Source organism: Oncorhynchus kisutch, linkage group LG8 (genome assembly GCF_002021735.2).
Source record: "Oncorhynchus kisutch isolate 150728-3 linkage group LG8, Okis_V2, whole genome shotgun sequence".
In the NCBI taxonomy this organism is placed as follows: domain Eukaryota; kingdom Metazoa; phylum Chordata; class Actinopteri; order Salmoniformes; family Salmonidae; genus Oncorhynchus; species Oncorhynchus kisutch.
In genome coordinates this window covers 662,841-677,731 of record NC_034181.2, presented here as the reverse complement: position 1 = coordinate 677,731, position 14,891 = coordinate 662,841, and the positions used below count along the sequence as shown (strand labels likewise).

The following is a 14,891-nucleotide window of genomic DNA, read 5'->3' as shown; positions in this document are numbered from 1 at the left end:
ACATAGTCTATCGGTAAATAGCCCATTTTTACCTACCTCATCCCCATACTGTTTATTTATTTACTTTTCTGCTCTTTTGCACACCAATATCTCTACCTGTAGATGACCATCTGATCATTTATCACTCCAGTGTTAATCTGCTAAATTGTAATTATTCACCTACCTCCTCATGCCTTTTGCACACAATGTATATAGACTCTTTTTTCTTTTCTCTGTGTTATTGACTTGTTAATTGTTTACTCCATGTGTAACTCTTTGTTGTCTGTTCACACTGCTATGCTTTATCTTGGCCAGGTCGCAGTTGTAAATGAGAACTTGTTCTCAACTAGCCTACCTGGTTAAATAAAGGTGAAATAAATAAATAACAAATCTTTATTTAACTAGGCAAGTCAGTTAAGAACAAATTCTTATTTACAATGACGGCCTACCCTGGCCAAATCATAACAACGCTGGTCCAATTGTGCACCGCCCTATGGGACTCCTAATCACAGTCGGTTGTGATACAGACTGGAATCGTACCAGGGTCTGTAGTGACGCCTCTAGCACAGATGCAGTGCCTTTGACCGCTGCGCCACTCAGGAGCCCCTCAATACAGGCAGGCAGATAATGGCAGCATCATGATTCATGAAATCTCATTCTAACCAATAATGGGGCATGCTCATTATAAATACATTGTGATTTAGTTACGGTATCAGACTAACTTTTCTTATGAATTTATTTGCAGAGCATACAGGCTGGCAGTTTATCGCCAGTTCACCCTGTGGGCACAAGGGAGAATTAGACGAGGTGTACGGCATGTCATCCCTGCATGTGTCGTCTCTTCCATAAAGTGTGCATACCCAGAAGCAAAGGCATTCAGATAGGGTTTGAGTTTGAATAAAACCAATTCACTTAGTAAATCTAGCCTGATGTCATTCTTTTCAAGACATAGACCTAATGACTGCACCTTATGTATAACAACAGGTTCAAGCGTAACCAGATAAACTTGCTTTGAAGATAAAACTACTTTCAACATGCACTAAACCTGTGTCCCTGTTGCTAGAGTAGTGACTTCAATTAACTTTGGCTGCTATCCTTGGAAAGGAATGGTAACTACACTGGACAGCTAGTTAGCAGAATCAAAGTAGAATTTAATAATATAGACAAGTGGAAACAGATCACAGAAACAGGATTACAATTTTGATATCATGGATGGTCATTCCTTGTATCTATAGCTCTGTCTATGAATTTGAGAGTGGTTACATTTCTCCAGCCCCATCCCTCAGCTTTTACTGAAAGAGGAGCAGGGAGACACTTTGTAATTGTTTCTACTGCTGATTGCCACTTTAAGAAGTTAAGATGCAGACAAATTACATACCAAAATATGTTACAGATACTATATCGCCAAACCCACTGGCTCCAGAACATCTAGAAGTCTTTGCTAGGTAAAGCTCCGCCTTATCTCAGCTCACTGGTCACAATAGCAGCACCCACCCGTCACACGCGCTCCTGCAGGTATATTTCACTGGTCACCCCCAAAGCCGCGCTCCTGCAGGTATATTTCACTGGTCACCCCCAAAGCCAATTTGTCCTTTAGCCGCCTTTCTTTCCTGGTCTTTGCTGCCAATGACTGGAACAAAACAAAAAAAAAAATCACTGAAGCTGGAGACTCATATCTCCCTCACTAACTTTAAGCACTAGCTGTCAGAGCAGCTCACAGATCACTGCACCTGTACATAGCCCATCTGTAAATTGCCCATCCAACTACCTCATCCCCATGCTGTTATTTATTTTATTTAGCTCCATTGCACCCCAGTAGCTCTACTTGCACATTCAACTTCTGCACATCTATCACTCCAGTGTTTAATTGCTATATTGTAATTATTTCGCCACTATGGTCTATTTATTGCCTTACCTCCCTCATCCTACCTCATTTGCACACACTGTATATAGACTTTTTCTATTTTATTATTGACTGTATGTTTGTGTATTCCATGTGTAACTGTGTTGTTGTTTGTTTTGCACTGCTTTGCTTCATCTTGGCCAGGTCACAGTTGCAAATGAGAACTTGTTCTCAACTAGCCTACCTGTTAAATAAAGAAAAAATATATACAGCTGAAGTCGGAAGTTTACATACACCTTAGTCAAATACATTTAAACTCCGTTTTTCACAATTCCTGACATTTAATTCTAGTTCAAATTCCCTGTCTTAGGTCAGTTGGGATCACCACTATACTTAAGAATGTGAAATGTTAGAATAATAGTAGAGAGAATGATTTATTTCAGCTTTTATTTATTTCATCACATTCCCAGTTGGTCAGAAGTTTACATACACTCAATTAGTATTTGGTAGCATTGCCTTTAAATTGTTTAACTTGGGTCAAATATTTTGGGTACCTTTCCACAAGCTTCCCAAAATAAGTTTGGTGAATGTTGGCCCATTCCTCCTGACAGAGCTGGTGCAACTGAGTCAGGTTTGTAGGGCTCCTTGCTCGCACACACATTTTTCAGTTCTGCCCACAAATGTTCTATATGATTGAGGTCAGGGCTTTGTGATGTCCACTCCAATACCTTGACTTTGTTGTCCTTAAGCCATTTTGTCACAACTTTGGAAGTATACTTGGGGTCATTGTCCATTTGGAAGACCCATTTAAGACCAAGCATTAACTGATGTCTTGAGATGTTGCTTCAAAATATCCACATAATTGTCCTTCCTCATGACGCAATCTATTTTGTGAAGTCCACCAGTCCCTCCTACAGCAAAGCACCCCCACAACATGATGCTGCCACCCCTGTGCTTCCCAGTCGGGATGGTATTCTTCGGCTTGCAAGCCCCACCTTTTTCCTCCAAACATAACGATGGTCATTATGGCCAAACAGTTCTATTTTTGTTTCATCAGACCAGAGGACATTTTTCCAAAAAATGTCTATGTGGACATCTTACTTTCTCTATTTGATGACAAATACTGACAGTAGGCCTACATAGTATTTTTCTCAGCACATACGATATGCTTTTGCCTGAGGTCCATATCAGGAACTTGAAATGCTTTTGATATGCTAAATGTGACCCGATTCAAGAAACTAGGCATATGTCACGACATCACACGAGGGCTGTTTGAACTTAACTGTGGTGTTGGGAGGTATTGGTGGGACTGTGATGTACTGTGGTGTTGGGAGGTATTGGTGGGACTGTGATGTACTGTGGTGTTGGGAGGTATTGGTGGGACTGTGATGTACTGTGGTGTTGGGAGGTATTGGTGGGACTGTGATGTACTGTGGTGTTGGGAGGTATTGGTGGGACTGTGATGTACTGTGGTGTTGGGAGGTATTGGTGGGACTGTGATGTACTGTGGTGTTGGGATGTATTGGTGGGACTGTGATGTACTGTGGTGTTGGGAGGTATTGGTGGGACTGTGATGTACTGTGGTGTTGGGAGGTATTGGTGGGACTGTGATGTACTGTGGTGTTGGGAGGTATTGGTGGGACTGTGATGTACTGTGGTGTTGGGAGGTATTGGTGGGACTGTGATGTACTGTGGTGTTGGGATGTATTGGTGGGACTGTGATGTACTGTGGTGTTGGGAGGTATTGGTGGGACTGTGATGTACTGTGGTGTTGGGAGGTATTGGTGGGACTGTGATGTACTGTGGTGTTGGGAGGTATTGGTGGGACTGTGATGTACTGTGGTGTTGGGAGGTATTGGTGGGACTGTGATGTACTGTGGTGTTGGGAGGTATTGGTGGGACTGTGATGTATTGGTGGGACTGTGATGTATTGGTGGGACTGTGATGTACTGTGGTGTTGGGAGGTATTGGTGGGACTGTGATGTACTGTGGTGTTGGGAGGTATTGGTGGGACTGTGATGTACTGTGGTGTTGGGAGGTATTGGTGGTATAGGACTGGGTCTGATGTAAAGGCCTGGGTCTGAGGTATAGGACTGGTTGTAGAGGGTGGGTCTGAGGGGGAGAGGTGTCGGTCAAGCAGACCGCACCTCCCTGCCAAAACAAACAGCCTGCTGGACTGAAGCGGTCCCGTTCTCTGAGACGGCCTCTCCAGTCTCCACTTCAGAACTTGCTTTACTAAAAAAATCAAACGTTTAAAAAGCCTGGATTCAGACAGGACACTGCCACCTTTCATCGGGTGTGTTGTTTAAAGGTGTATTTAGTTTAGAAATGTGTGCAAACCTTCGTCATCATTACTTGCCATTTTTATCCACCCTTAAAAAGGAACTTTAAAGAAAAACTACAACAGCAAACGTCTTCAGATTTGAAAAAACTAAAAAGAGGTAGAAGTGAAAGTCACCTGTCGGCAGAGAAAAAGAATGATCTGTATTTCTGGGCGGGAAAATAAAATTAAGATCAAGAAAATATTTCACAAACGTACTTAGAAAACTGACCATATTAGAGGGCTCCTCCATAGGAGTTGTAGCTTGGGGAGCATATCACAGGAGCAAAGGAAACTATGTTGGCCAATCAATCTCTCTTCACACAAGAGCTCAGCAGATATCATGTCTTCTCTCCTGAACTACAGATGGCTCTCTAAACTCTACCTCACTCTGTTAATGAAATACAATAACTGGCAGAACTATCCTGAAGGGAATATTCTGGAAATATTTTGAGACCATGAGTAGGAGTCATTAGGTGGTAGTAGTAGGCAGGAGGTCAAAAGGTGGTAGTAGTAGGCAGGAGGTCAGTAGGCAGGAGTCAGTAGGTAGTAGTAGGCAGGAGTCAGTAGTAGTAGTAGGCAGGAGTCAGTAGTAGGCAGGAGTCAGTAGTAGTAGTAGGCAGGAGTCAGTAGTAGTAGTAGGCAGGAGTCAGTAGTAGTAGGCAGGAGGTCCGTAGGAGTCAATAGGTAGTAGAACTACAGTTCTCTGTAGATAGAAGTAGGCAGGATGTCAGTGGTAGATGAGTAATAACTACTAACAGACTACTGACATGGAGATGAGAAATAACTACTAAGATGGAGATGAGAAATAACTACTAAGATGGAGATGAGAAATAACTACTAAGATGGAGATGAGAAATAACTACTGACATGGAGATGAGAAATAACTACTAAGATGGAGATGAGAAATAACTACTAAGATGGAGATGAGTAATAACTACAGACATGGAGATGAGTAATAACTACTAAGATGGAGATGAGTAATAACTACTAAGATGGAGATGAGTAATAACTACTAAGATGGAGATGAGAAATAACTACTAAGATGGAGATGAGAAATAACTACTAAGATGGAGATGAGAAATAACTACTTGTTACGGATTTCTTCCGTCGAAGGAGAGTCGGACCAAAATGCAGCGTGGTTAAATCGAGACATCTTTAATAACGATGAAAACGAACAATACAAAACAACAAACGGAATGTGAAAACCTATACAGCCTGTCTGGTGACAACTAACACAGAGACAGGAACAATCACCCACAAACACACAGTGAAACCCAGGCTACCTAAATATGGTTCCCAATCAGAGTCAACGAGAATTACTTGACTCTTAGAACCTCAGGCAGCCATAGACTATGCTAGACACCCCTACTCAGCCACAATCCCAATACCTACTAAAACCCCCAATACCACAACACAACACAAAATAACCCCATGTCACACCCTGGCCTGACCAAATAAATATATAAACACAAAATACTAAGACCAGGGCGTGACACTACTGACATGGAGATGAGTAATAACTACTAACAGACTACTGACATGGAGATGAGAAATAACTACTGACATGGAGATGAGTAATAACTACTAACTACTAAGATGGAGATGAGAAATAACTACTGACATGGAGATGAGTAATAACTACTAAGATGGAGATGAGAAATAACTGACACGGAGATGAGTAATAACTACTAACAGACTACTGACATGGAGATGAGAAATAACTACTACCAGACTACTGACATGGAGATGAGAAATAACTACTGACATGGAGATGAGTAATAACTACTAACAGACTACTGACATGGAGATGAGAAATAACTACTACCAGACTACTGACATGGAGATGAGTAATAACGACTGACATGGAGATGAGTAATAACTACTAACTACTAAGATGGAGATGAGAAATAACTACTGACATGGAGATGAGTAATAACTACTACCAGACTACTGACACGGAGATGAGTAATAACTACTAACTACTAAGATGTAGATGAGAAATAACTACTGACATGGAGATGAGTAATAACTACTAACAGACTACTGACATGGAGATGAGAAATAACTACTACCAGACTACTGACATGGAGATGAGAAATAACTACTGACATGGAGATGAGTAATAACTACTACCAGACTACTGACACGGAGATGAGTAATAACTACTAACTACTAAGATGTAGATGAGAAATAACTACTGACATGGAGATGAGTAATAACTACTAACAGACTACTGACATGGAGATGAGAAATAACTACTGACATGGAGATGAGTAATAACTACTAAGATGGAGATGAGAAATAACTACTGACACGGAGATGAGTAATAACTACTAACAGACTACTGACATGGAGATGAGAAATAACTACTACCAGACTACTGACATGGAGATGAGTAATAACGACTGACATGGAGATGAGTAATAACTACTAACTACTAAGATGGAGATGAGTAATAACTACTAACAGACTACTGACATGGAGATGAGTAATAACTACTAAGATGGAGATGAGTAATAACTACTGACATGGAGATGAGTAATAATTACTAACATACTACTGACACGGAGATGAGTAATAACCACTAACAGACCACTGACACGGAGATGAGTAATAACCACTAACAGACCACTGACATGGAGATGAGTAATAACCACTAACAGACCACTGACATGGAGATGAGTAATAACCACTAACAGACCACTGACATGGAGATGAGTAATAACTACTAACAGACTACTGACATGGAGATGAGTAATAACTACTAACAGACTACTGACATGGAGATGAGAAATAACTACTACCAGACTACTGACATGGAGATGAGAAATAACTACTACCAGACTACTGACATGGAGATGAGTAATAACTACTAAGATGGAGATGAGTAATAACTACTGACATGGAGATGAGTAATAATTACTAACATACTACTGACACGGAGATGAGTAATAACCACTAACAGACCACTGACACGGAGATGAGTAATAACCACTAACAGACCACTGACATGGAGATGAGAAATAACTACTGACATGGAGATGAGTAATAACTACTGACATGGAGATGAGTAATAACTACTGACATGGAAATGAGTAATAACTACTGACATGGAGATGAGTAATAACTACTGACATGGAGATGAGTAATAACTACTAACTACTGACATGGAGATGATTAATAACTACTGACATGGAGATGAGAAATAACTACTGACATGGAGATGAGTAATAACTACTGACATGGAGATGAGTAATAACCACTAACTACTGACATGGAGATGAGAAATAACTACAGACATGGAGATGAGTAATAACTACTAACTACTAAGATGGAGATGATAAATAACTACCGACATGGAGATGAGTAATAACTACTAACAGACTACTGATATGGAGATGAGTAATAACTACTGACATGGAGATTAGTAATAACTACTGACAATCACCCACGTGGTATAACCAATGAGGAGATGGCACGTGGGTACCTGCTTCTATAAACCAATGAGGAGATGGGAGAGGCAGGACTTGCAGTGCGATCTGCGTCAGAAATAGAAAGGAGTTCTATTTCTGTGCAATAATTGAATAACATGGATTTCTAAACGTATTTTGCAACGCTCGCACATGTGACGTGTCCGGTCTGGTCAGCATGTAAAACTAACAGGGAAAATATTGTACCATGTGTTACTGAAATGAACACATGGAAAATAAAGTACCATGGGTTAGTGAAGTTAACCCAGAGAAAATATACTACCATGGGTTACTGAAAACTAATAGCGAAAATATTGTACCATGGGTTACTGAAATTAACAAGGGGAAACATACTACCATGGGTTACTGAAAATAACAGAGGAAATATACTACCATGGGTTGCTGAAAATAACCCAGGGAAAAGATTTCTTGGCCCAAAGTCATTCATTCAATCAGAGCTTCCTGCCCGAAGTCATCCAGCCAATCTGTGTTTTATAGAGCTGATGTGTAGGAAAGAGCAGTTCTAGAACACAAAGCCTGCTCATACAGTGCATCGGAAAGTATTCAGTCCCCTTGACTTTTTCCACATTTTGTTACATTACAGCTTTATTCCAAAAATGATTACATAGTTTTTCCCCCTCATCAATCTACACACAATGCCCTATAATGACAAAGCAAAAACAGGTTTACATTTTTTTGCAAGTTTAAAAAATATAATAATAATAATAATATCATATTTACATAAGTATTCAGAGCCTACTCAGTACTTTGTTGAACCACCTCAGCAATTACAGCCTTGAGTCTTCTTGGGTATGACGCTACCAGCTTGGCACACCGGCATTTAGGAAGTTTGTCCCATTCTTCTCTGCAGGTCCTCTCAAGCTCTGTCAGGTTGGATCGGGAGCGTCGCTACACAGCTATTTTCAGGTCTCTCCAGAGAAGTTTGATCGGGTTCAAGTCCAGGCTCTGGCTGGGCCACTCAAGGACATTCAGATACTTGTCCCGAAGCCACTCCTGTGTTGTCTTGGCTGTGTGCTTAGGGTCGTTGTCCTGTTGGAAGGTGAACCTTCATCCCAGTCTGAGGTCCTGAGCAGTCTGGAGAGGGTTTTCATCAAGGATCTCTCTGTACTTTGCTCTGTTCATCTTTCCCTCGATACTGACTAGTCTCCCAGTCCCTTCGGCTGTAAAAACATTGTGCCACGTTTCCTACAGACATGATGCTTGGCATTCAGGCCAAAGAGTAGAGTCTTGGTTTCATCAGTCCAGAGAATCTTGTTTCTCATGGTGTGAGAGTCCTTTAGGTGCATTTTGGCAAATTCAAAGCGGGCTGTCATGTGCCTTTTACCGAGGATTGGCTTCCATCTGGCCACAACCATAAAGGTCTAATTGGTAGAGTGCTGCAGAGATGGTTGTCCTTCTGGAAGGTTCTCCCATCTCCACAGAGGAACTCCGGAGCTCTGTCAGAGTGACCATCGGGTTCTTAGTCACCTCCCTGACCAAGGCCCTTCTTCCCCAATTGCTCAGTTTTTCCGGAAGGCCAGCTCTAAGAAGAGTCTTGGTGGTTCCCGACTTCTCCCATTTAAGAATGATGGAGGCCACTGTGTTCTTGAGGAACTTCAACGCTGCAGAAATGTTTTGGTACCGTCCCCCAGATCTGTGCCTATACAAAATCCTATCTTTATGGCACAATTCCTTCGACCTCATGGCTTGGTTTTTGCTCTGACATTCACTGCCAACTGTGGGAACTTATATAGACAGGCGTGTGCCTTTCCAAATCATGTCCAATCAATTGAACTTACCACAGGTGGACTCTAATCAAGTTGTAGAAACATCTCAAGGATGCACCGGAGCTCAATTTCGAATCTCAAAGCAATGGGTCGAAATAATTATGTAAAATATGGTATTTCTGTTTTTTATTTGTAATAAATTAGCAAACATTTCTAAAGACCTGTTTTTGCTTTGTCATTATGGGGTGTTGTTTGTAGATTGTTGAGGAAATTGTTTTTTAAAAATTGGAAAAAGTCAAGGGGTCAATACTTTCCTAAGGCACTGTAGTTTACGTGTGGAAAGATGGATGTCAAGTTAGCAGAGTAATGGATGACCCCTCATCCATGACAAACATCAGGACAAAGCCTCTTCCAGCTGTCAGAATAAGGAATATCTGGAGCAGAATGTGCTGTAAACCACCATATATAGAGAAGACTAACCCCTCAGTTATAGACCAGAGCCATAGAGCAGACAGCAGAGTTACAACCATCTAAAACCACATAAGTTCAAGCCTCAGTTATAGACCAGAGTTACAACCATCTAAAACCACATGATAAGTTCAAGCCTCAGTTATAGACCAGAGCCAGAGCAGACAGCAGAGTTACAACCATCTAAAACCACATGATAAGTTCAAGCCTCAGTTATAGACCAGAGCCATAGAGCAGACAGCAGAGTTACAACCATCTAAAACCACATAAGTTCAAGCCTCAGTTATAGACCAGAGTTCCAACCATCTAAAACCACTGACCACCACATGATTAGGTCACCAATCATCTCTAAAGCGTTGAGAGTGTCGAGGGGGCATTGTGTGTGTGTGTGTGTGTGTTTGCTTTAAAGGCTGACGAGAATTTACCAGTCCATCACAGTTGTTAATGGCCACGGAGGCTCCCTTTACGTCAGTGATGTCACCGATAAAGGTGCAGTCTGTTTTCAGCAACCTCCTCCTGAGAATCCTCTCCGTTCCACCACTGGTCGACTCACTCCCATTCTCTCCACCAACACGGATAGTACCTCTGCTACCACTATTACTAGTGATTGTACTACTGCTGCTGGCGTTGCCTGGTTCAGGGACCTGGTCGTGCCACTCCACCATGGCCCCAGGAGACACCAGGCGGTCGTTGGGACGGAGCCTCAGGTGGAACTCCCTGCCGAATACCGTGATGTTGAAGAACAGCCTATCATTGGCCTGCTCCGAGCCCTCTGACCCAACCTCCCTCTTCACTCGCTGCTTGTGATTGGCAGAGAGCAGGTGGGACAGGAAGTGACCATGGGAGTCGGTGCTGATGGGGGTGATGAGGCCATACTCTCTCAGGCGGCTACGCAGCTGGTCTGGAATGAAAAACAACAATATTAATAATCAATATTTTATAATCAATATACACTGAGTATACCAAACATTAGGAACACCTTCCTAATATTGAGTTGCACCCCCTCCCCTTTCACCCTCAGAACAGCCTCAATCCTTTGGGGCATGGACTCTACAAGGTGTCCAAAGCATTCCATAGGGATGCTGGCCCATGTTGACTTCAATGCTTCCCAAAATTGTGTCAAGTTGGCTGGATGTCCTTTGTATGGTGGACCATTCTTGATACATACGGGAAACTGTTGAGCGTGAAATACCCAGCAGAGTTGCACTTCTTGACACAAACTAGTGCGCCTGGCAACTACTACCATACCCCGTTCAAAGGCACTTAAATATTGTCTTGCCCATTCATCCTCTGAATGGCACAAAAATCCATGTCTCAAATGTCTCAAACAATCAGTCTCTTCCCCTTCATCTACACCAGGTATTCCCAAACTGGGGCAATGCCGTCAGGGGTACGCCAAATAAAAATGTGATTCACATTTTCAAACAGTCCATTTGAATTTTCCAACGGGGCTATACATTTGAGGGAGGTTTTTTTCTCACCTGAGTAGCCTCGTTTCACTGCCAAAAATAACATGAAACCATCTGGTGTTCAGAGAAATAACAACACAATGTCAAATACAGGTAGCCCAGTCAAATAATTAACATCCAATCAATTACGTCTGTTACGGATACAAGTATCCTGTGTATTTATTTTCTCTCCTTCCTCCCCCTCACAGGTGGCAATCATCATTCCCCAATCAGTCGCTAATCAGAAGACACCTGCTCCTTTTCTCTTACCCAATCACATCCTTTCCCTTGGTTTAAAAACCGATTCAGATGTTTTCTATGGAGCTCGATCTCTCTGTGTCTATCGCTCCATCTCTATTTGTATGCAGAGCTCTCTCTTCTGGTTTTTGCAACTACATTTCACTTTGTCTGTTATTATGTGAGTATTGTATTGTCATGACTGTTTGTTTGTTGGTGGGAAAAGGGGGTACCAAGTCAAGTCACCCTTGGGCAAACATTACCTGTAGGAATACTTTGTCTAAGAACACTAGTTAGAACTGGGTGGACCACCCGCTGTAATTTTGGTTGGTTAGTTAGCTGTATAGTAGTAGGCTAGTCTAGCTTAGGGGTGTGTTTGGTTAGTTAGCTGTATTGAAGTAGGCTATTCTAGCTTAGAGGTGTGTTTAGTTAGTTAGCTGTATAGTAGTAGGCTAGTCTAGCTTAGGGGTGTGTTTGGTTAGTTAGTTAGCTGTATAGTAGTAGGCTAGTCTAGCTTAGGGGTGTGTTTGGTTAGTTAGTTAGCTGTATAGTAGTAGGCTAGTCTAGCTTAGGGGTGTGTTTGGTTAGTTAGTTAGCTGTATAGTAGTAGGCTAGTCTAGCTTAGGGGTGTGTTTGGTTAGTTAGTTAGCTGTATAGTAGTAGGCTAGTATAGCTTAGGGGTGTGTTTGGTTAGTTAGTTAGCTGTATAGTAGTAGGCTAGTCTAGCTTAGGGGTGTGTTTGGTTAGTTAGTTAGTTAGTTAGCTGTATAGTAGTAGGCTAGTCTAGCTTAGGGGTGTGTTTGGTTAGTTAGTTAGTTAGTTAGCTGTATAGTAGTAGGCTAGTCTAGCTTAGGGGTGTGTTTGGTTAGTTCGCTGTATAGTAGTAGGCTAGTCTAGCTTAGGGGTGTGTTTGGTTAGTTAGCTGTATAGTAGTAGGCTAGTCTAGCTTAGGGGTGTGTTTGGTTAGTTAGCTGTATAGTAGTAGGCTAGTCTAGCTTAGGGGTGTGTTTGGTTGGTTAGCTGTATTGAAGTAGGCTAGTTTTGGGATATTTGTTTCTTTCCTTGGGTCCAGCTCAGCCCCTTTTCCTGCCCCCCTTTACCGTGTGTTTAAAAATAAACCATGACTGTTTGATGGTCATTTAGTTGTCTGTGGTTTTTCGTTCTCACTGTTACTTTGTCACTATTATACTTTGCATGAGTTATGTTACGGGTCTCGTTACCATCCCCCCCCTAGACTGTCAGGCAAAAAGGGATTCGTAACAACGTCCCTCGTTGGAATTCCACTAACGGTCCCGCTGTAGCCAAACTTAACTGCTGCTCATGTTGATATCTGTACTGACGGCGCAAAAGCCATAACAGGGAGATCTAGTGGAGTGGTAACGGGCGTGCAAGTGGTTGCTCCCAACGCCACTTGGGTACACTGCAGCATCCACTATGTCTCCCTTGCTGACAAGGGAATGCCTGACAGCTTGAAAGACATTTTGGACACTATAGTGAAAATGGTTAACTTTGTTAAAGCAAGGCCCCTGAACTCTTGTGTATTTTCTGCATTTTACAATGATATGGACAGCGACCATGTAACGCTTTTACAACATACAGAAGTGCACTGGATATCAAGGGGCAAAGTATTAACAAGTTTTTTTTGAATTGAGAGACGAGCTTAAAGTTTTCTTTTACTGACCATAATTTTCACGTGTCTGACTGCTTGCATGTTGACGAGTTTCTCACACGACTGGCCTATCTGGGTGATGTTTTTTCTCGCCTGAATGATCTGAATCTAGGATTACAGGGACTCTATATTCAATATGTGGGACAAAATTTAAGGCTATGACTAAGAAGTTGGAGCGCTTTACTGTTTGCATTAACAAGGACAACACACAGGTCTTTCCATCATTGTATGATATTTTTTTTTTGTGTGCAAATTAACTCAAGCTTACGGACACAAACAACTGGATTCGTTATCCCTTTCATGCCCTGCCTCCAGTCCACTCATTGAAATTGCAACAAGCGATTCTGTGAAAATTGAATTTAATCAGAAGCCACTGCCAGATTTCTGGATTGGGCTGCGCTCAGAGTATCCTGCCTTGGCAAATCACACTTAAGACAGATGCCCTTTGCAACCACGTACCTATGTGAGAGTGGATTCTCGGCCATCACTAGCATGAAAACTAAATAGACTGTGTGTGGAAAATGATTTAAGACAGACTCTCTCCAATACAACCCAACACTGCAGAGGTATGAGCATCCTTTCAAGCAGACCCTTCTCATTGACCTGTGGTGAGTTATTCACAATTTTCTATGAATAAATAAGGATTTATATGTAAGGTTAAAAGAGCAAAATTATTTATTATTATTTGTGCCCTGGTCCTATAAGAGCTCTTTGTCACTTCCCATTACCCGGGTTGTGACACAAATTCGCACTCATTCTAATGTTTAAATGTATTGTCATGACGTTGCCCTCTTTGAGTACAGCGAGCACCATCCCCCGCTCTCTGCTTCTACAACCAGACTGCTGTGGTCAGAGGTTGTAAATTCCTCAGAAGACCCTGCCTCATGGCCACACAGTATTAGAGCTAGGGTAAACTTTCAGAGGACGAAGGAAATCCTTCCACCTCACAGAACTTGAGGTACGAACAAATCTCATGTTCCAGAAAAAGTTTAAAAGATCGGTGAAGAATCCAGCTAAGAACTGGTCCGTTTGTTACAACTTGGGAAGCTCAAGAGAGATGGTGTGGCCACATTACCATAACTCTGTTTATATAATAGCCTCATATGAGGTTTACATCTAATTGTATAAGATAAATGAGTGAGTATGATACTGTTTGTATAATTGTGTAATATGATTGTGGACTGTTTAATGAAGAAAAATACAATTCCCTTTTGATTTGAACTAAATCAGAGGACTGCCACAGCCCAGTTAGGGTCAGACATCCTCGGACAGCCCCTTTTCTGCCATTCTGAATAAAACCCAACTTTGAGAAATTATCACCAGACCAAGCTTACCTCAATTTCGAGAGGGCTAAAGGTGTAGACCATTGCTGAATCTTTTAACCATACGACGTGGTTAAACTCTTAGACTATCGATACCGACAGAATGAGAACAAGTCTTTGATACTAATTACTAGTCTGCAGCTAGGAATTCGGCATCATTGAACGCGAAGAACGACAACCGCAGAAACACCCATTCTATAACGAATGTCACTTTGAACTATCCCCTCTAACCAAGACAGAAAGAGAGGGAGAGAGGGACAATTCTACAAAAGAAAGACTTCACCGGCGATCAAGACGACACACTGAGCGTAAATATATATTGATTGCAATTGTTCCCGAATGAGTGAGTGTTCATGTGTAAGGGATTAGCATTTTAATTGTAATAATTAACTCTGTAGGGACTTC

General features: G+C 41.8%; 1 protein-coding gene across 3 annotated transcripts in view; it reads right to left on the bottom strand.

The window, feature by feature from the left end:
• The window catches only part of adamts3 (ADAM metallopeptidase with thrombospondin type 1 motif, 3), a 186,580-nt gene that overhangs the window by 135,106 nt on the left and 36,583 nt on the right, over positions 1–14,891 (bottom strand). For 2 of the 3 annotated variants that reach the window (XM_031829519.1, XM_031829521.1), the window contains exon 3: positions 10,236–10,711. In XM_031829519.1, the coding sequence (XP_031685379.1) occupies positions 10,236–10,711 (476 nt within the window). Of the gene's footprint in view, positions 1–10,235; positions 10,712–11,291; positions 11,415–14,891 lie in introns of those variants that run through there. The other variant, XM_031829520.1, reaches the window with a different exon arrangement.